Consider the following 23,344-nt stretch of genomic DNA (forward strand, 5'->3'; position numbering starts at 1 on the left):
AATTCAACATCAAACCTCCTACCAGAATTTGTAGATTAAATCTAAGTCGTTGAAAATTGAAAACTCCACTTGAATAATGCAAAAATTCGTTTCAATATCGTTATTGGTTAAATTTTTATTATTTGACCTTCGCCACGGTTGCTTTTGAACCCGGAGTCGCAAGGAAAGCGAACAGATTTCAAATAAAATAAAATAAATTTACACTTTCACTTTTTCTTTCTCACAGTTTGGCAGTTAAAAATTAAAAAGTCCACTTCAACTACGCAAATTTTCGTTTCAATATTATTATTTGTGAATTTTTATTTTAGAGAAAAGTTATATGATCTTACCATGGTTACTTTTGAACCTGTGGTTGAAAAGGAAAGCAAGCGAGCAGATTTCAAATAATCTAAATTAATTTTTGCTTTTACATTTTCTTTCTCACAGTTTGGGTTTTGCAAGACTTTTGACATTGTAACCAGTTGAGCTAAGCAAAGGGAGGGAGTGAGATCCAAGCAAAGCAGAGATGTTCAGGAACCAGTATGATACAGATGTGACCACATGGAGCCCTGCCGGGAGGCTTTTCCAGGTGGAGTATGCGATGGAGGCAGTGAAGCAGGGTAGTGCTGCAGTTGGGCTCGTATCCAAAACACATGCGGTGTTGGTGAGTGTGGGGAAGACCAACTCTGAGTTCTCCTCTTACCAGAAGAAGATCTTCAAGGTGGATGATCACATAGGGGTGGCCATTGCAGGTCTCACTGCAGATGGCCGCGTTTTGTCTCTTCACATGAGGTCAGAATGCATACATTATAAGTTCTTGTACGAATCGCCCCTCCCTGTTGGTCGATTGGTGGTCCAGCTTGCAGACAAGGCCCAGGCATGTATCTACAATTCTCTAATTCTTCAGTTTTTGTTTGTGGGTGTATGTATATCTTATATTTCTAGGGCTAGGAACAGGGCTTGAATTTATATCATATCATGTAAAGTCACTTATTGGGTGTTTTTACACTTGTAAGAATTAACTGATACTGTACCTCCAAACATCATTCAAACAAAAAAACAAAACAGAAAAAGAACAAAAAATGCACCTTCTTTTGCTCTGCGCCCCAGAAAAAAGTGCGAAACGTTGGCTTATGGATATGTTAGAATTCATCTTGGGTTGAGAAGGGCTCTTTTCTTTTGGGTTTTCGGTTATTTACCAAGAATGGCCTTGTCCATCACAGTGACCAAGAGCGAAGTCTTAGAACTCGGACTTGACAAAATTCGGCAAACCGATAGTGGAGAGTCAACTTGGATTCAACGTAAAATCTGGCAATAACTTGGCTTATTAGAATATTAGGGAACACAAATTCAGCAAGATTTGTGAAACTTGTTAATAAAAACGGACTGTATTTTGCCCACGAATTCTGAGAGAGTTTTGAATTGGCTCCCCAGTTGGGAGATCGGAATCGACTCGGAAGTATTCTAGAGCTATAGATGAATCTTGTAGCTTTCAGGAAATTCATTATTTTTATTCTAAGCATTCCCTGGTCTTATTCATCTTGCTTCTCTTCTTTTTGGTGTTGCCAGATCTATTCCAGTTTGCCCAGAGCATCTAGTTTTCATTGTTTTCCTGGTTTTATACAATCTTAAGACAAGAAAACTTCAGTTGTTCATGATGAATGTGCTGGGTTAAAAAGGGACAAATATAAGGATTGCTAAAATTGTCAGCTAGGCCAAATTCCACCTTGGGACAGCTCATTTGATGGAGATGATGATTGCATTAAATTGCTCTTTTCGAGAGGACCAAAATTGATATAAAGATCATACAATTTGGAAAAGCAGAAGTGTGTTTTTGAATTTATGCCCACACATGTGCAAATTGTTTAGATTAGCCACATCATCATGTAGACTCATGAAGCCCAATGGACGTGACTCTTCACCCTCAATGACTTGTATAAATACAAGTGCCCTCTCACCTCCTTTGGCATCATCATCACAGACATTTCTTTTCTCTCCCCTTCTCATTGGTTCGTACAACTATTGGGCAGATCTTCTCTCTCTCACACATGTGGCAGAATGACGATTTTTTTGGGCAAATTGCATGGCCGAATTTCAGGATTGTTGCAGGAGTTTGACCAGTGTTGACCGAACACTTTGACTCATCCTTTGATTGTGATTTTTGTGGGAAAATTTTGGTTTTTGCAGGTTGTACAGTTTAGCACAGGAACTGAAAATTTATGGGTACTTTGACCGCAACGCTGACTGCAGGGTTGACCAATTTTGACCACAGTTTTCAGGGCTGTTTTGGGCTAACTTTGACCACCTTATCAGGCCGAGTTTGATTGGGTATGGTTGAGCTCCAAAGAACAAGATTCACCGTTGTGTTGACCATCTTTGACTTTTTGGTTAGGGCTGAATTTGACTGTAGTTGAATGCCGATTTTACAGGGCTGTTTTGACTTGGATTTGGCAAGTCAACTTTGACCTTTTGTACTCTCTTTGCTGAATATTTTGATATAATAATAAGAAGAATTGATCAAAGGGTTTTCACCACATTGGGGTTTTGCCCTGGCATCTGCCAAATCTAGTGTCCTCTTGTCTTGGTTTGTTTTCTGCATTTTATTTTATGTTCTATTTATAGTTATTGTCAATGTGATTTATGGTTATTGCTATTGGAAAACTAAATTGAAATTGTCATTGGGCTACCAAAGGAAATTGAAGTAATTGTGCTAAGCATAAAACATACCATTATTAACTAAAATTAACATGGTATTATAGCTCAGGTGAAGACAAGGCCCAAGCAAGAGAGAGAAAAACAATCACTAAGGGAGAGCTGTTAGACAAGACTATTGGACTAGCTTCAATGGCTACTACATCTTACTTCAAATCTGAGGATAAGATCAAGGACAAATCTGACTACCATGCATGGAAGATGACTTTGGATTTAACTTTGGAAGAGCATGATGCCATGGACTATGTGCAATGAAGAGTGGTGGAGCCTCCTTCAAATGCACCTATTGCTGCAAAGACGAAGTACAAGAAAGGTGAGGTCAAAGCTAAAAGAATTATCATAGATTCCATTCAAAAGCATTTGATTGCCTATATTTCTTATTTGGGAACATCTAAGGAGATGTATGATAAGCTAATTGGGATGTTCAAAGTAAACAATGCAAATCAAATCCTCTTTCTCAAGAACAAGTAGAAGGACGTCAAGATGAATAAAGGGGAGTCTATCCAATCCTACTTCATGAGGATCACACAAATCAAGAATGACCTTCTATCCATTGGAGAAGTTATTGCTGACATGGAGTTCACTCTCATTGCACTTGGAGGTCTTTCAAGAGCATGGGATGCATTTAACACAACCATTCTCAACAATAACAGGATTCCCAATTTCGATGAATTATTGGCTAGATGCACTGAAGAAGAGACAAGGATGATGGAGAGAGATAAGTCTTCAAATGGAAATGAATCTACTGCTTTCTTTGCTCATGCTAAGAGGAAGAATAATGCTGGTCCAAGGAGACAAGGTCAAGGGTTCAAGCAGGGATTCAAAGAAGGAAGAAAAAGAAGGTGCTACAATTGTAACAAGTTTGACCACTATGCTAGAGAGTGTACTCACAAGAAGAATTCTCCAAGGGATGATGACAACAACCACAACAATTTCAAAGGCAATGGCAATCAAAGGAACAATAGGTTCAACAATAAAGGAAAGAGGAATGCTCTCGCTGCTCGATATGGAAATGGTCGACCCCCCATAAGGACGAAAAATTTCAAGTATGAGGAAAGTAATGTTGTAGAGAAACAAAATGAATTTTATCTTATTTTTGCTCTATCTATTGCCTCTCCTCCGGATACTTTGGAGCATTGGTTGATTGATAATGGAGCCTCAAGGCACTTCATTGGGTACAAGGAGGCCTTCTCAAATTTGGTTGAAAAGAAGACTAATTTGGAGATCATACTTGGAGACAATGCCACCTACTCTGTGAAATGGATAGGTATTGTCACTCTTCACTTAAATCAAGGTCAAACCATTCATCTACAAGAAGTATTATATGTACCCGATTTGAAGAAAAACCTGGTGTCTATTTCTGCAATGGAAGATAAATGCTTCAAGGTAGCATTCATTGATGGAAAGGTAAGTATTTGGCAAAGAAACCCCAAAGATGCATTTACACTTAGATTTAGGGTTGAAGGTCTCTATCAAGTCGGAGGAAGTCCTGGGAGCCTTGACTTGCGATACTTCTCTTCAATCTGAATTATGGCATCAGATTTGCTCACCTTCATTACAAAGCCTTACCTAGGGTAAGGAGGATGGTTACAGGTATGTCCGAGTTCAACATGAATCACGAACGAGTTTGTCAGGGTTTGCAGCTAGGAAAATTACAAGGGGACCATTCCCTTCAAGTGAAAGCCAAATTACTGGTATTCTTCAATTGTTATGACCTTTTGGAATGTTGCCCGTAACATCATTGGGAAGATACTTATACTATGTGGATGACTTCTCTCACAAAACATGGATCTATTTCTTGAAGAAGAAGGATGAAGTGTTCAAATGGTTCCATTCTTTCAAAGCTTTGTTGGGAAATCAAATAGGGAAGAAGATCAAAATATTGAAGACCGACAATGGAACCGAATATGAATCAAATGAATTCAATGACTCTTGCAAAGACACTGGTATTAAAAGGGAGACAACTATTCCATACACTCTTGAGCAAAAATGGAGTCGCTGAAAGAAAGAATCGAACAATCATGGGAGCCACCTGTGCCATGCTCCATGATCAAGGTCTACCGATGTTCTTATGGGAGAAGCTACCAACACTGCCGTGTATGTTCAAAATAGAAGTCTGCATCAAGCACTGGATTTCAAGACACCTGAAGAAGTTTTCATTGGTAAGAAACTTGATGTTTCTCATTTTAAAATATTTGGTTGTCCTGTGTATTTTCATGTGCCTAAAGAGAAAAGAAACAAGTTAGAAGCATTTGGGAAGAAAGGTATATTTGTGGGCTACAGTGAAAATTCAAAGGCATATAGAATCTATGTGCTTGGACAAAGATATGTGGAAGTTAGCCATGATGTTACCTTCGATGAAGACATTGCCGTTGGGAAGGCCAATGATCTCCCCATTCCAAGGAAGGATAATGATGATGCTGTAGAAAAGCAAGATGAACCTCCGATAGATGAGCCTATGCCTGATGTTGAAGGCTCGATGAATCCCATTGATCCACCTCTTGGTGATCCCTCTACCTCAAGAAAAAGACCTTTGTGGCTCAAATATACTCTTGAAGATGTTGAAAGACATATTGCTCCAAGAGGGACATTCCGTGAAAGTAAGAAGCCGAACAAGTATCAAGGGTACTTAGTTGCTATGAGTACTATTGTTCAATCTGAGCCATGTATGTTCGAAGAAGCTGTAAAACACCAAGTCTGGAAGGATGTGATGAATGAGGAATATGAATCTATCATGAAAAATGATGTCTGGGATGTGGTGCCTAGATCGAAGGACAAGTCTGTAGTCACCTCAAAATGGCTATACAAAATTAAACATGGAGTTGATGGGAGTGCTGAAAAATATAAGGCCAGGTTCATTTCTCGAGGCTTCTCTCAAAAAGGAGTGGACTATGATGAGATATTTGCACTGATTGCCTGATATACCACTATCCGATCAATTATTGCTCTCGCTACCTCTCAAGGATGGAGCCTACATCAAATGGACGTTAAGACTGCTTTCTTGCATGGCTCACTTAAGGAGGAAGTCTACTTGGAACAACCTCAGGGGTTCGAAGTACAAGATCGAAGGACACATGTATGTAGGTTGAAGAAAGCCCTCTATGGGTTGAAGCAAGCCCCTAGGGTTTGGTATGAGAGGATTGATAGCTACTTTATGAAGCTAGGATTTACAAGGAGCGATGTTGAACTGAACCTATACTTCAAGGTTGAAAATGACATGCCTCTCATTTTGGTCCTTTATGTAGATGATCTTTTTTTAACAAGTGCAAACGCTCTCATTTATCAATGCAATAGGGAGTTGGCTTTTGAATTTGAAATGAAGGACCTAGGTCTGATGCATTACTTCTTAGGCCTAGAGGTCTGACAAAAGCCAGGTGAGATTTTCCTTTCTCAAGGAAAATACTTTGTGAAGTTGCTTGAGAGATGTGGGATGGTGGATTGGAAGTCTGTGTCTACTCCGATGGAACTCAACTTCAAGAAGCTATGTGGAAGTGCTGCTGGGCCCAAATTGGCAAACCCTTCCGAGTATCGACGACTTGTGGGGGCCCCTAATGTTCTTGGTAAACTCCCGTTCGGGCATATGCTTCACTGTAAATACGTTGAGTCAATTTATGGTTGAGCCTTATCACATACATTGGATTGCTGCTAAGAATCTCTTGAGATATCTTCATGGCGCAATCAATTATGGACTAAGATACATTGCCGAGAATTTGAGGCTACATGGATATACCGATGCTGACTAGGCTGGCAATGTGGTGGATCGTAAAAGCATGGTCTGGATGTTGCTTCTCATTAAGTTCTGCATCAATTTCTTGGATGAGCAAGAAGCAAAAATTGGTTGCTCTAAGCACTGCCAAGGCTGAATATATTGTTGTTAGTATGGCCTGTTGTGAAGCTGTTTGGTTGAGGAAGCTCTTCAGTGAGCTATTTGAGCATGTGTTGGATACCACTGTGATCTATTGCGACAACTAGAGTGGGATTCGCCTTTCAGAGAATCCTGTGTTCCACGACCACTCCAAGCACATTGATATCAGGTACCACTTTATCCGGGATATGGTACAACGGGGAGCAATAAGGCTCCAACACATCAGGACTGATGAGCAAGTCGCAGACATCCTCACGAAGCCCTTAGGGAAGGTCAAATTCTTAGCCTTCTGAGAGAGACTTGGAGTCGTGGAAAGACCCTCCCATGAGGGTCCCGCTTGAGTTGGACATTAAGCTCTGGGAGCTCCTGGGGGCTTGGGGTACTTCTTGGAGCTATGAGCGACCATAGGGTGAGTGGTTCACCTTCTCTTGTGATACCCATGATGGTTGACATGTGTGTAGGGTGAGTGGTTCACCTTCCCCTATGATTGATGACACATGTGTGTAGGGTGAGTGGTTCACCTTCCCCTATGATTGACATATGCATAGGATGAGTGGTTCACCTTATCCTATGGCATATGAGTAGGATGAGTGGTTCACCTTCTCTTGCTAATGCCCCAACATACATCCTACCCATGTAGTCCGGGACTCATGGGAAGTACCTCTCATTTGGCCAATGAGTTGGGAAAAGTGGATAGGGACCATAGCACTACCGATGGACGCATCGTGTACTGTCGTACTCCCTATGTCTAGGATGCATGGTGTTCAACAACTTGATCTGGGATCAAGTCTGATTGAGGTTCTACCTCTGGATTGACTTTTGTCAGTGGAGAGTGGTAAGGTCTTGTGACTCACTCTCGATTGATTCTTCTTCATTATTCATATCAGTGTTCAGCAGAGTAGAGATGAGATAAGATTCAGAGATGGTACATGACGACAGGGTGGCATGATGATCGATGATGATGGATGGATTGGCAGGTGGAATTCTCCCTAGTTGAGAGGGAGTGTTAAAATTGGCAACTAGGGCCAAATTCCACCTCAGGACAACTCATTTGATGGAGATGATGATTGCATTAAATCCCTCTTTTCGAGAGGACCAAAATTGATATAAAGATCATCCAATTTAGACAAGCAGAAGTGTGTTTTTGAATTTATGCCCACACGTGCAAATTGTTCAGGTTGGCCACATCATCATGTAGGCTCATGAAGCCCAATGGATGTGGCTCTTTACCCTCAACAACTTGTATTAATACAAGTGCCCTCTCACCTCATTTGGCATCATTATCACACATTTCTTCTCTCTCCTTCTCTCACTGGTTTGTACAGTTATTGGGCAAATCTTCTCTCTCACACGTGTGGCAAAAGGACAAATTTTCTAGGCAATTTGCAGGGCTGAATTTCAGGATTGTTGCAAGAGTTTGACCAACATTGACTGAGCACTTTGACTCATCCTTTGATTGCAATTTTTGTGGGAAAATTTTGTTTTATTTGCAGGTCATACAATTTGGCACACGAACCGAGAATTTATGGGCACTTTGACCGCAGGGCTGATTGCAGGGTTAACCGCAGAGTTGACAGTAGTTTTTAGGATTGTTTTGGCCTGACTTTGACCACCTTATCAGGTCGAGTTTGATTGGGTATGACCGAGCTCCAAAGAGGAAGATTTGCTGTTGCGTTGACCATCTTTGACTTTTTGGTTAGGGCTAAATTTGACGACAGATTTTATAAGGCTGTTTTGACTTGGATTTGGCAAGTCAACTTTGACCTTTTGTACTCTCTCTCTGCTGAACATTTTGATATAATAATAAGAAGACTTGATTGAAGGGTTTCCCCCACATTGGGGTTTTTCGGTGGCATCCGCTAAATCTGGTGTCGTCTTGTCTTGGCTTGTCTTCTGTATTTTATTTTATGTTCTATCTACAGTTACTGTCAATATGATTTATGGTTAATGTGATTGCTATTGGAAAACTAAATTGAAATTGTCATTGGGTTGCTAAAGGAACATTGAAGTAATTGTGCTAAGCATAGAATATACCATTGTTAACTAAAATTAATAAGGATTCAATGTTTCCAAATGTAGAAAGGCAGATGGAACTAAATGAGATGATAAGTGAAAGTTTTGTGTTTAATTGAAAGCAAACCGAGGATTTGAGGAACTAGATTCTAGATTCATACATATGATTGGGATCATACAAATCGAAAACATTACTAAAAACAGGTACATTGGCAATATGTCCCTTTTTACAGAGATACGGTAGAGAGAAACAAGATGAGCAGATCTTGAATATTTTTTTTGATGGTAAGACAAAGCTTTTTGTTTTGCTTAAATTTTATATTTACAAGGAAATTACAATGATTGTACAAAATTTCCCCTCCAGAATGATCCTCAGTGGGAACCTGGAGCATCAAATTCCGGTTCATGATTCTACACTCCAAAATCTTGGGAGCGTGGAGCTCTCCTCTATTGCTATCTACTTGATTTACAATCTAGTGAATTTGGCAGGACTGAACCTTATAGAATATACGAGTTTTTAAAATGAACCAGAAGAGTAAAAAGCCCAGGCCTCAAGACTGATACCCAACTTGATGCCTAGACGACACAATGAAGACTATATACAAAAACTGAAATAGGATGTAACTATTTAACAAAACTGAAACGAGATTCGTTCGCTTGGGTTACCTGGGGGGGTTGATTGTTACAAAAACCTATGTCCTCGTGCACAGTGCCCCCTTTTGCACTGTGTCTGATTGGTGCATATGAGGGGCCATGTTGGTCTCTAAGTTTGTACATTAACCTGTTGCTGTAGATTTCCATGAATTTGATGTGTTAATGCAGATGGCAGACTTCCATAAGTGGGCCAATTATGAAATAACTGTAGTGTGTTGGTGTGCATTCATGAAATCAAAGATCTTTTGAGGAAGTTTAGGACAACATTCTAGATTTCCAAATTGTCTTTCATGAGATTGTAGGCATATCCTGTTACTCTCTACTTGACCTGTATGTCAAGGTCGACAATGAAGACAAAAATAGATTGATTCACTGTTTGCGGTGGAGTTGCAGGCTTGCCTTCCTCGATGGGCTCCTTGCCCTCCATCTCCATGACTCCTTTACCATCCTTGATTCATTGAGCAGTGATATATGCCATTTTGGGTTCAATGCATATGCCACCATATGCAAAGGTGTGTTCATTCGATCCCATCTATGCTGAATAATGGGTCGAATATGGTTCATATAGAACTCTAAGGAGGGCTCTTTCTCACGAATGGCTACCTTTACCAAACCCAACATGCTATCAAAAATTCCATATATTTCTCCAAGATTAGGAGAGTCAGTGTCAGTGTAGCAAATGACCTCAACTATAGGGCGTAAGATAGAGACTAAATAATTGTAATCTACCCACTAATCATTATCTTATCCAATTTCTGAGTCTCGATCTTCTTCCTTTCTTCTCTCTTGGACTCTGTCCACCTGTTCCACTCTGGGGTCACAACCATGGCTTGCAATGCTGGTTGCACCTGCAACATCCTCTCCAATAAAAGAAAATAGTTGGCATATCTAGTCTTCTGTGGGCTTGAGGAATTCTTTCCTCGAGTGAGCTCTGTACATGGCTAAGGAGGTGTGATGGTTGCAGATAAACATCTGCACATCCGTCGTAGCTAATACCAAAGTGGATACCCAATGAATTTTGCCAATGTCTTTCAATGCATCGTTGAGCACATGCACACAACAAGGGGTCCAAAAAATATGCCTGGTTCTACCCTGAATCAATAATCCAATTGATCTGCACACTGCTGCTGAATTTGTCACAACCTGCACAACATTGACAGGTCCAACCTCCTCCATAACATCTCAAAAAATTTCATATTGGAATGTTGCATCATTGCGCTTTCTAGAGAAATCAATAGCTCTTAGAAAGAAAGGCCCATCTACACATGTAACTATGATGTTGATGAGTGGACTTTTTGCAATGTCTGTCCACCCATCCATAACAATAGAGCACCCTACCCTCGCCCATGTCTGTCTCATAATTTCTTTTTACTTAGTAATTTTGGACACTTCTCTTTCTAAGATCGTTGTCCTCAACTTGGTTTCACCTGGAGGCGCATATGAGGTCCATCTCCATGTAATTAGGAGAGCGAGTAACATGGAAAGGAATGCCATTGGAAAGAAAAGATTTCCAATCGCATCATCTGTATCATCACGGTTTGATTTACCATACATCCCTGCAATAGTTGGCCCCATTGCGTCAGAACAAACATCCTTCTTGTTAGGCGGACAAAATCTCGTCTTGCGGACAAGCCAATATCTCCCTAGATTCCATGGTTGAATTTAGTAACAAACAAACAAACTAGTAAGTCTTTCCCTGAGTTCATTCCTATTGAATCATAAGCAAGAGTGTTGGAATATGAAATCCATACCTTTGAAACGAAATGCCTGATGAAGATCCTTGCTATAGTTTGATGTAGCTTTCCAATGCTTAGAATTTAGACATCAAACTCAACAACAACAAAGGATCAAAGGCATATGATAGATAAATGACTCAATAAAACCCATGCTAGTGATCAAGGAAATTAGTACCTAATATCATTATCAATGGAAAAATAGAAGTAAACACACAATACATAAGCTCCATTGAACAATACAGTGGGAAAGAAACACTCTTTTGTATTATAAATGAATGAAAAGGAGCAATACAACCTTAGCCTTGATGTTGCAAACCTCCTTCCAATAGTCTCCAATCCTCCCTTAAGTGACAAGCTTCCAGCCTCAATTTGACAACATAAGTTTACATTCAAAAAGTCCTCCCTTCCCCTCTGGTCTGTGCTGAATTTATAGGCCAAGAGGAGGAGGTTTGAGATCCTCTTCTCAAGGGATGAGATCCATAAAGAGAGGGATTAGGGTTCCACAAAGAGAGGGAGTTTGATCCATGAACCAAGGGATGAGGCTCAGGTAAGCAGGGGCTCGAGGCCTTCAGTTGGAAAATATTCCTCCAACAAAGTTTCTAGAAATTGTTTTTTATATTTTACCTGCGTCAAGAGGCTTGTGCACTTTTTAGTGGAAAATAGAGTGCAAGATTGCGTAGGCCATAATAATCATAATTGCGTTTGCGTAGATAGTGACTAGGAAAAGTGCGCAAGTGCTTGAAAATAGGTTTTTAAGCAATGCAATCCAGGATTCTTGTTGTCTTTGGGATTGTTTTTCTTCCAACATTGTGGGGGATTGCTTTGGAACACTTCATCAGATAGCAAGAGATTTGGATTGGCGTTCATTTGCCTAATGGTGACAAAATGATGTGTAACACTTCCTTTTGGTTTTTGATGAAGATGTTGTAGCAAAACGTGGTGGAGGCATATTGCCAATATTGGCGGTTGTGTTAGCCTTCCTTTTCAAACTCCTTTTCACATTTTGACCTTCAACTGAACTGACATTTTGCGAAATAAGGTGCCCTTTGCATCTACTCCCAATTCTAGCCTCAAAAGCGCAGATCTCTCAAACATTTTTAATTTATCACATGCACTAACTCCTTTTCCACCAATGCCCAAGATGTGTTGTTTAATCCAACTGTAACTCCCCACCCAAGTATGGCCAAAAATATTGCATTTCCAGTTACTTGATCTGCCCCTTGTTTTTTTCTTGGTTGGTGGAGCAGGTACTTTAGTTACATATATATACAAAGGTCTTCTGTGATTAAATGTTCCCCTTGCATGGTGAGCCAATCCCTTTGGGGGGAGATTGGCATTGTTTTGGCTTTCCACTGTGGAGGTTTCTGAAGTTCCAAACACACTTGCAATTGCAATGTTTTCCCTTGTATTAATATTACCCTCATAATTTGAATCAGAACTGCTGCTGTCACTAGAGTTATTCTGACTCACACTGTTGTTTTTGATGTTTTGTGTTGATTTCTTAAGTTTTGGACCTTTGGTAGCCTGCAGAAGGGCTTTTTTATTATAATAACAAAATGGCAATCTAAAGACTATTAGTGACTGAATCTAAGTGCCATTGTTTAACAGTAGCATGAGATTTAAAAAAAATAATAACGCAGAAATTATAATACCACAAATTTAAAACTAAAATAAAAAAATAATAGCACAGAAATGCAAACTTTTTATTTTTTAATGGAGAAACACGTTCCATCATTGGAAAAACATTTCCCTTGGAGTTTCCCCACGTTTCCCCAAAAGGGGGACGTGGGGAAACATTTCACCAGGAGTTTCCCGTCCTGGAGCATGGTGGAGCCAGGGGGTGCACCCCCCCACCTTGAGTGGGGAAACATTTCCCCAAGGGTTTCCCCATCCTGGGAGCATGGGGGAGCAAGGGGGTGCAACCCCCCACCCTGGGGGACGTGTCCCCATGGAACACTGGTTTAGATATGTTAAATGAACATGTCTGTGGAGACCTAATCCTTCTATGCACTTCCACTTTTAATATATTTATACACTTTTCTACATTGTCTTCATGTCTATCTTATAATGTGTATGATTGGTTGTCTATTATCTTACTCATTTGCAAAAAGAGAGCAGGCAACACCAACACTGAGCACCAAAACCGCCGATTACATAGGTTAACAGGGCTTATCATTCATCACTACCAAATTGATTATGGAAGAAGTCATTGCACACCTTGCCCTTCTGATTGCTGATCATATTTAGTCCTAATACTGTCTTTGGATAACGTTCTGGTTGGGCTAGATTGTCATAGACTCATGCCTTGATTCTTTTTGCCTCACATGGACATAGAGTAGCCCTTGGTTGTAATGCTACTCTGCTTTTAGATTTACATGTTTGGACTCTTCTTCTAGAGTATAGGAAATGTTTGGGTATTGGGTTTCCTGTATTTATACACCATTTTAGATCCATCTTAATCCCAGATCTATTAAGCTCTGAAAGGGATCAAATCATTTGAAGTGTAATTTTTTCGATCATTAAGATGAATCTAGGCTGGTTGCAGTGGCTCCCAACTCTGTAGAACTCAGAACTTATGAAAATATGAATATGTAGGAAAAAAATTGATTATTGTTAAGATATTTATATTTGCATTGTGACACTATTTCTATGTAAATATCATATATATATATATATATATATTGATTACTCTCTTTTATCTCTTTATATTGTCTCTTATAGTAGTTTTTATGTTTTGCATAAATCTCGTACACCTATGTTTCATATATATATATGGAAATTTTTTTATTTCTCCTTGTATCTATGTTTGGCCAAATATAGTATTATTACTACTATTTGTTATTACATTTTTTGAAAGCCTACATATGGTGACATCAACATTACCCACGTTACAATATCTCCCCCATACGAGGCTGTAAGAGTAGTAAGTACATTTTGGCACAACAAGGATGCCATTGCTAGATAATGGTATTCTATGTCTGACATTTTCTAACATCATATGAAATGCTTTAATAATGGCCATGGACTATGTTATGCTCTTGACCTGCAAGGAGATACCAGAATACCAAATATGCGAAGAAATATACCTAGAACATAGAACAATAAGAAATAATAGCAAGTATTTTATTATTCAGAAAGCAATGTTCACTTGCCTCTTCGAGGGGGCAACCTCCAATAGAGTTGGGCTCGATTACAAAATAAGACACGGTGCTCCTCGAGGGGAGTCTCTATCCTTTATATAGGATTCATACATGCAATACCATGGGTCAATACCATGGTTCTTATTAATACCATCTATCTAATACCATGGCCCATTTGCAACTAACTGTGGTCCCTTCTTTAAATGCGGGTCAACCACTTACAATTATTAATATGGGCTTTATTGACTCTTTACTTAACTATAACTATGACTCGATCCTATTACATAAATAAGGGGGTTAGGGTTGGACCCTAACATGCCCTCCCCCATAAGAATAGCCTTGTCCTCAAGGCTGAAGCTGCGGAAACTGCTGAAGGATAGTGGCTGGTTCCCAGGTCGCATCTTCCGGAGAGGTGTCTTTCCACTTGACGAGGACTTCCTTGATCGTGCAGCCGCGCAGGTGCCGTTCTTGTGTGTCAAGAACCTGTTCAGGTTGGAGCCAGATTGACCCTTCTTCATCCAATTCAGGTAGACTGGTTTGAATTCAGCAATGGTTCCCAATCACTTTCTTGAGGCATGAGACATGGAAGACTGGATGGATTTTTGCAGTGGGTGGCAAAGCTAGCTTGTAGGCGACTTCTCCAATGCATTGAAGTAGTTGATACGATCCGTAGAATTTTGGAGATAATCTATGACAACCCTTGTCTTTGAGTGATGTTTGCTTATATGGTTGCAACCTCAAAAATACCTGATCCCCTTCTTGAAATTGGCGTTCTGAACGATGTTGATCTGCCTGTTGCTTCATGCGGTTTTGAGCTTGATGGAGATTCTCTCTGAGGTGGGCCAGCATGGTTGTGCGGTTTTGTAGGAGTTGATCCACTGCTTGTACCTTCGAGCATCCCTTGATATAAGAAGTAGGTGAAGGAGGGAGTTGACCATAAACTGCTTCATATGGAGTCATTTTGGTGGTGGCGTGATAGTTGGTGTTATACCACCATTCGGCTAGAGGTAACCACTGTACCCATAGATGTTGCTTTTCTGAAGTGAAACACCTAAGGTAGGTCTCCAGACATTTGTTGATTGCTTCAGTTTGACCATCAGTTTATGGATGATAGGAAGTACTGAGTTGTAGTTGGGTACCTTGTAGCCTGAAGGGATCCTGCCAAAAGTTACTGGTGAAGATCGGGTCACGATTAGACACAATGGAAGTGGGCATGCCATACAATTTGAAGATCTGGTCCATGAAAGATTGAGCGACCAAAGTCAGTGTAAAAGGGTGGGGTAGGGTGCAAAAATGAGCATACTTAGAAAGTCTATCCACAACCACCATGATGACTGACTTGTTTCCTGACTTCAAAAGACCCGTAATGAAATCCATAGAAACCTCAGTCTAGATTGAGGCCGGGATGGGCAATGGCTGTAATGTGCCTGGGGATTTCACTGTTTCTCCTTTGTGGCGCTGACATACGTCGCACTCAGCTACAAAATTAAGAACGTCCTCTTTCATGCCTGTCCAAAAGAATGAACGTTGAGTGCGAGCATAAGTCTTCTGAAACCCTGAATGGTCTACAGTGGGAGATGAGTGCAACTCTGCCAAAATGCGGCTTTTGAGGGCGGATGTTGGTGATATCATGACTCTGTCCTTGTAGTGAAGAATCTCATCCTGCCAAGAGTAGCCTGCTGTGGAATTTGGATCTGCCTGCAGTTGATTAATGAGTTGGGAGAGCCAGGGATGTGAAAACCATTCCTTGCGAGCCTCTTCAATCCATTCTGGAATGGGAAGGGAGATTGCGAGCAGGGTGCTTTCCTCCTCAAATTGGCGTGATAACGCATCTGCTACGATATTTTCATGCCCTTTCTTGTAAATTATCTCATAATCATATCCCAACATTTTGGCGAGCCATTTATTTTGTTGTGGCGAGGATAGGCATTGCTCCAAAAAATATTTAAGGCTTTGATGGTCTGTGCGGATTTGGAAACGCCGCCCCAATAAGTATGGTCGCCAGGTATCTACTGCATGTAAGATGGCCATCATCTCGTTCTCATAGGTAGATTGTCCCAGATTTGTCCAACTTAGTTGTTGGCTAGTGAAGGCCAAGGGTCAACCTTCCTGCATTAAGATCGCCCAAATACCCGTACCTGGAGCATCACATTCAATCACAAAAGATTTGGTGAAGTTGGGTAGTGGAACACATGGCATGTTTGAGAGCTATAAATGCCTGTTGTACTTCATCATTCCAGAGAAATGAATTTTTCTTGAGAAGGTGAATGAGGGGTCTAGCAATGCAACCATAATTGCGGACAAATTTGCGATAGTAGCCCGTGAGACCCAAAAATCCTCTCAAGCTCTTCAAGGTCTTTGGTTGAGGCCAATCCTGCATTGCTTGGATCTTTTTGGGGTCCACCCTGACACCTTCACGCCCCACAATGTGGCCCAAATACTCAATTTCTTCCATGCCAAAAGAGCACTTGGACATCTTGACAAATAATTTATGCTTCCGGAGCAGTTGCAAGAGCAGATCTACATGCTGAAGATGTGTGGCCCAGGTGCGGCTGTAGATGAGGATGTCATCAAAGAAAACAAGGACAATTTTTTTGAGATATGGTTTGAGCAGGTGGTTCATAAGGCTTTGAAAAGTGGATGGGGCATTACAAAGACCAAATGGCATGACCAGGAACTCATAATGGCCTTCATGAGTTCGGAAAGCAGTCTTTGGAATGTCTACTTCTTTCATGCGAATTTGGTGATAGCCCGAGCGAAGGTCGAGCTTAGTAAATAATTGAGCCCCATTTAGTTCATCCAACAAATCATCGACAACCGAGATGGGAAATTTATCTTTGACCGTCAACTTGTTGAGGGCCCTGAATTCTGGACACATACGCCATTCCCCATCTTTCTTGAGCACCATGACCACAGGCGATGAATAAGGACTAATGCTAGGACGAATGACGCCTGCTTCCAAGAGTTCCTTGATGATTTTTTCAATTTCATTCTTTTGGGCGAACAGATATCTATATGGGCGCACATTTGGTGGTTGGGCCCCTGGGACCAAAGTAATGCTATGATCATGTTCCCCTCTCGAGGGTGGAAGCTCATGAGGCTTGTCAAAGACTGGTAGATGGTTGTTTAAGATCTGTTGCATCTCCAGATGAATATGAAGAGAAGTGGGTTCAAAGGCCTGGATGGCATTAAATTGGGCGATAACTCCATGGTGGCCCTTTTTTAACAATTTTTCCATCCTATGTGAGCTGATGATAGAGGGATCACCCCCCTAGAGTCTGCGGAGGGTATGTGTGTGGTTGTTCTGCTTAAAGCTCATATATAACTCCTGGAAATCCATTGTGATTGGGTCAAGTGTGCGGAGCCATTCAGCACCCAGGACAATGTCACACCCTCCCATGTGTATGGAAAACATGTGGGTCTTTAATTGGTAATCCCCCATTTGAAGTTTGACATTTTGACAGTGGCCTTCACATTTCATTGTCCCCCCATTAGCAATTTGGACCCGGAAGTTAGAGATTGCTCTGACAAAACAATGCACTGCTTTCGCGACTCTTTGATGGATAAAGTTATGCATACTGCCACTATCAATCAAGACTACTACTGGGCGATGCTTAATAAAACCTCTTATTTTGAGAGTTTGGGGAGAAGAAATCCCTGCCAAAGCATGTAGCGAGATAACTGGTTCTTCTGGTACATTGTTCGGCTGGTTGTCCTCATCTTCCTCCTCTGGTTCCTCAAGTGGTGGGGCTTCGTCCGATGAACTGTGATCAGTAGCATCAATTTAAAAGAATTTGGGCTCCTTGCATTTATGCCCGGGGGAGTATTTCTCATCACAGTAGTAACACAATCATTGCTTTCTTCTTTCCGCCATTTCCACTAGTGACACCTTTTGAACCTTGAGTGTTTGGGTAGTGCTTTGAGCCTGGGGTAGGGCGACCCTTGGCTATGAAGTTTGGGCGATTGGACTAAGCCGCTAACGCACATTCTACTTCACGAGCTATCCTGCAAGCATCCAGCCATGGGGTAGGGTGTTGCAGTCGGACGTGGGCTTGTATGGCTTCTTTGAGATCATTGACAAAACATTCCAAGTAGAACTGATCATGTAGACCTCCTGTGCGGAAAGCTAAGGCTTCAAAGGCTGTAATATATTCGTTCACTGTTCCTGTCTGTCGAAGCTTAGTGAGACAACCCAAAAAGTTAGATTCATGGTCAAAGCGATCCGTAAGAGCTTTTGCGAATGTCTGCCAAGTCACGGGCCTTCCATAGCAACATTGATGCCACTGCCACCATTGCCATCTTTCATTGTCCAAGTACATGCTACCCACACTAAGCTGAGTCACATCATCTCTGATGTGATTCAGTGTGAAATATTGCTCCATTTGTGCTAGCCATGTGGCCGGATGAGAGCCATCAAATTTATACATGTCCAGCTTGGGTGGTCGTGTCTGGGATTGTTGGTGGTTGCCAAAGAGGTGAAGAGAATGGCTAGACTCGCCCTCAATGTTTTCATTGAAAACATATGCCTTTATGCGTTCCTCCGACTTGCCCTTTGCGAGTGTGTCCACTAAGGTCTTGAGCGACGACAGTACTGAGTCCAACTTTGTTTCAAGGCTGTCGATCTTCTCATTGGCCATAGCTTGAGCTCTAGTTTGTACCATGCACTGATCCGGTGCACTTCAAGTTTGGGACCGCCCAAAATTTTTTGACGCAAACAATTGAATGGTACCACCTTGCTCAGCTAGTCGACTTGATTCTTATGGGCTAAGTCTCCTATAAGCATCCTGGGAGGGTCTTAGAATTTTTTTTTTCTACTCTGAAAGGAGTTTTTACTCCTCGCTTAGGAATACTGCAGTCGCTGAATCCCAGAAAAGTCAATTCTGCCGAATGTCCTGCGAAAATCACGCCTAGGTGTAGGAGCCCACACAAATAGTCAGATCTGTCGGCGAACCCTCAACTGCAGAGTATGAGTAGGAATGTGCCAGTGATCGAACCCTTGCTGCTAGATCTGAATGGCGGAATTGATTGTTGCTGCTGCGACAGAACCCCACCTGCTAGATCTGATCTAGCAAAGATGATGCGCGATCCAGAGAGAGATAAGGGGACTATGGTCTCAAGGAGTGTCAGGTGCTACAGATCGCAATATACATAACGGTCTGACAGTAGTACTCAGGCCAATCTTTTAGGGCACTAACCAAGGAGGATCAACCATACCCTTAGCCGTACAACTCGACTACCCTATCGTACGCGCGAGTAATCTCCCCGAGTGCTGTTCTCAGTGTACTGTGGCAGCAAGATGGCTGACGATTTATCTATGGCGAGGTTTCAAGAGAGCCTAGGGGGCTTCCGATATACCCAAAGGGTACTTGGAAGACAGTCCGTGGGTGGTTCTGTCCAATGCGCTACTACTCGAAGGGGTACCCACAGGGGTTACAAGGGAGTCCAACAAGCGTGACCACCTCTTGTATTTCTTGTGTGCATGCCTCTCCAAATCCGCAGGTTTATGCGCTCAACGACATATCCCGTGGTTTAAAGATGCCGGAACACGTCTCTAGCCAAAAAAAATTTTGCTAAAAAAATGGAGATCCCACCGGCCCTAAAAAGTGATCTAATACCACTTGTTATGCTCTTGACCTGCAAGGAAATACCAAAATACCAAATATGCGAAGAAATATACCCAAAACACAGAACAATAAGAAATAACAGCAAGTATTTTATTATTCAGAAAGCAATGTTCACTTGCCTCTTCGAGGGGGCAACCTCCAATAGAGCTAGGCTCGATTACAAAATAAGACACGATGCTCCTCGAGGGGAGTCTCTATCCTTTATATAAGATTCATACATGCAATACCATGGGCCAATACCATGGTTCTTATTAATACCATCTATCTAATACCATGGCCCATTTGCAACTAATTGTGGTCCCTTCTTTAAATGCGGGTCAACCACTTACAATTATTAATATGGGCTTTATTGACTCTTTACTTAACTATAATTATGACTCGATCCTATTACATAAATAAGGCGGTTAGGGTTGGACCCTAACAGACTAACATATATTTCAAACACGTTAACAGGTTACAGAAGCACTGCAACTATATTGTTATAGTCACTCATGTCTTGAATATTTCTACCTCATATGGACATAGAGTAGCTCTCAGTTGCAATGGTACTCTGCTTTCAGATTTATATGTTTTGACTCTTCTTCTAGGATATAGCCAATATGTGGACCTTGGGTTTCCTATTATTATGCACAAAGGATGGCATGGCTAGCTAGCGTTATTCTATGTCTGACGTTTTCTGACATTATGTGAAATGCTATTATAATGACCATGGGCTGACATATATTTCAGACACGTTAACCGAAGGACTGCAATTAGAAGGAAAGGAATTTAGATCTTTCTATGTTGAACATTGTATTTTAAGTGAAACTGATGGATTATTCTCTATTGGAAAGTTTGTATACAAGTGCGACCAGTGAAATTTAAACAACACAAAATACGGGAGGTTTCTGCTTATTAAGCAGCCTTCATTCTGTTCACTTAAGGAAAACAAATGCATGAGACAGTTTTAACATGTACAAGGCAGACTAAGAAAAGCCACTGTTGCCTTTGAATTTCATAGTTTTGTGAAGTCATGCCACTGCCACTATCCACCATGATTGTAGGATTGGTGTCTACAAAACCATCCCAATTTGGGGGTTCTATAGGAGCCTGCCATATCTATATATAAGTAAAAACTGTATCAAAGAAATATCTTCACCGTGGCAGCAACAAAGTAGGAAGTAAAAATACTCAACTGCATGCAGGCGGTCAAATCAAAGTGAATAAAAAAAGGCCATATATGTAAAGTAATCCCAGAGACAGTTTACTTTTGAGTTTTCAGAAAACTAAAAAAAAAGCTACTAAAATTTCTAAACTTTTTACAGGGATTGAGATGTGATCACTTTACATATGTTGACAGGTCTGCACACAAAGGTCTTGGACGCGACCATACGGTGTAGGTCTACTTGTTGCTGGATTAGATGAAGCAGGACCCCATCTTTATCTGAATTGCCCTTCTGGAAATTATTTTGAGTATCAAGCATATGCCATTGGTGCTCGCTCCCAAGCAGCCAAAACTTACTTGGAAAGGAAGTTTGAGACATTCCCAGAGTGCTCGCGTGATGAACTTATTCGTCATGGTATTATTTCTGTCAGGGAGGCATTGGCAGAGGGAAAACTGAATGGTTCTAATTGCAGTGTTTCTGTTGTTGGAATTGGCGAGGCATTCAACATTCTTGACCCAAAAGTGGTACAGCAGATTATTGATTCACTAGATGATAATAAAGATGAACCTCCAGCAGATGTGGCTCCAGTTGAAGGTGAACAAGGTGCTGTGCAAGATGATGCAGATCAAGGTGTAGCTCCCATGGAGACCTAATTTTGCAAAGTTGTTTGTTTAGATTATATGACCTATCCCATTTGAAAAGATGAAGCAAGCGCTGCCAATAAAAGTCAAGAAAGTTTTTGAAGGATCAGGTTTATGGATGAAGTAATATTTGACAAGATTTTGCCATTATTTTGTCCTGTTGGTAAACTCCAGTCTCTACAAGTACACTGATACATATTATCATGAAGTGTCTGGTTGGTTCTCATTTTCTTATCTTACCAATCCCACTTAGGCGTGTTGCTGAGATTGAGTTTAAACTTTAAAGTGGTCAGAGGTTTTTTTTTTTCTGGATCACAAACTTACGCAAATATGAGATCCTTCTATTTATCTTCGTTATTGGAGGATAAACTCACTTTTAGTATAATTGTCCACTGTTGGTATCAACAGTGTAAGAATTATTCAAGAAACCATTTTAAATTTAACCTGAAATTTATGATGGTATCATGCATAGATTTCATGCTTTCCGCTTTACCATTGTGTTGGTGTGCTTTATTGACGTGAACTCATAGCAGAATAGCGCCAAGTAAATCCATAAATTGGGTTAGTGCAGTTTTGTAAATGCCACTCTTAGTATATAAGCACTTGATGCATTGGGGTTAAATCTGTTGCCTCTCCACTTTATGTCGGCATTAGCTGCAGAGCAACAAATTCTTGTGAATTGGCCATCCATGGTTAAATATTTAATGATTAATCTCAATGGAATGATAAAAATTGGTGCCTTATACATCAATTTATCTCTTAGAGGTCATTTAGGTATTCATGCGTAGAAATATGTGATGTGGTTTAGAACACACACACACATATATATTTTAAATTGCCTTGACTCACAGGGGATTTGAACATTGAATTTCATGGTTTACATAATACTTCATAACATTGAATCTCATGATTTAGAACATATACATCTTAATACAACATGCAAATTTTAGTTCTGTAAGCCTTGTAAAAGTCCCCATAGGAAAGCATGCTGGAACTCTTTTATCTGATGGCTAGAAGGGAATTCCAATCTCTAAACAGCAATACTCTTTAGAAAAAATATAACAATTGAGCTGGGCTAAAAAGTGAGTTTGCTAGTTGGCTTATTATTGGTGTCTGTTAACTTTTGTTTTTACTGCAATTGAAATTTGTTAAGACCTGTATTTGCTTTATGTCTTCAATGTACTTTTTTTGTCGAATGTGATTAAATTGGCCAAGTTGTTTTTAGAATGTTCTTGCATATATATTTACCTTAAGAATACCTTTATTGCTGGAATGAATGTTCCATTTAGCTGTTTCAAAATACATTTAGATTTGGAAGATATCTATCAAGATTACTATACCGTAAAGGGAGGTAGGTTCAGTGAAGAAGTGACTATCATGCAAGCAAAATGCATCCCTCGACATTTTTTTTTTACCATAAAGAGTAGTAGATAATATTAATCCACGCCCGTACGCGGCCAAAAACTGGGAAATTTACATCAAAGTGCAGAGCCTGCTAAGGGCCTCTGAAATTACATGCCTTTCATCCCATCCCAAAGTATTTTTTCCCAAAAACCAAAATTTTCTCCCTTGCTATTAGCCTATGGCTATACATTCTGCAGTATTGGTTTAGCAAATATTTACAGGTAAAGTTTGATATCAAAAAACATGCATGAGAAAGACAGAAAGGACATGTTATTCCTCCATCGGTGCTGAGCTATTGAGATCTATTCCAGTGGCTTCTTCGTCTAACCTCGGGCTGTTCTCGAACATTTTGTGCTTCAGGTGCTCAATTTGTTGTCTCAGAGTATCCACTTCATATTCCAATTGGCTAATGCTCTCATTCTTCTCTATCT

General features: G+C 40.6%; 1 protein-coding gene across 1 annotated transcript; it reads left to right on the top strand.

The window, feature by feature from the left end:
• Window positions 1-423: 423 nt before the first annotated feature.
• Window positions 424-22,001, top strand: LOC149255611 (proteasome subunit alpha type-1-B-like). Its single transcript, XM_089460536.1, has 2 exons — window positions 424-856; window positions 21,063-22,001. The coding sequence occupies exons 1-2, from the start codon at window positions 506-508 to the stop codon at window positions 21,519-21,521; spliced, it is 810 nt and encodes a 269-aa protein (XP_089316662.1). The 5' UTR covers window positions 424-505; the 3' UTR covers window positions 21,522-22,001.
• The last annotated feature ends 1,343 nt before the right edge of the window (window positions 22,002-23,344 follow it).

The sequence above is a fragment of the Pinus tabuliformis genome, chromosome 7, assembly GCF_031772625.1.
Source record: "Pinus tabuliformis cultivar Carrire ecotype Pingquan chromosome 7, CPIR1, whole genome shotgun sequence".
Classification (NCBI taxonomy): Eukaryota; Viridiplantae; Streptophyta; class Pinopsida; order Pinales; family Pinaceae; genus Pinus; species Pinus tabuliformis.

Excerpts from the sequence above, each read along its gene's own strand:
- LOC149255611 (XM_089460536.1), top strand. The coding sequence starts at position 506 with ATGTTCAGGAACCAGTATGATACAGATGTGACCACATGGAGCCCTGCC. Across the intron at positions 857-21,062 it reads AGCTTGCAGACAAGGCCCAG|GTCTGCACACAAAGGTCTTG; the intron begins GCATGTATCTAC and ends ATATGTTGACAG.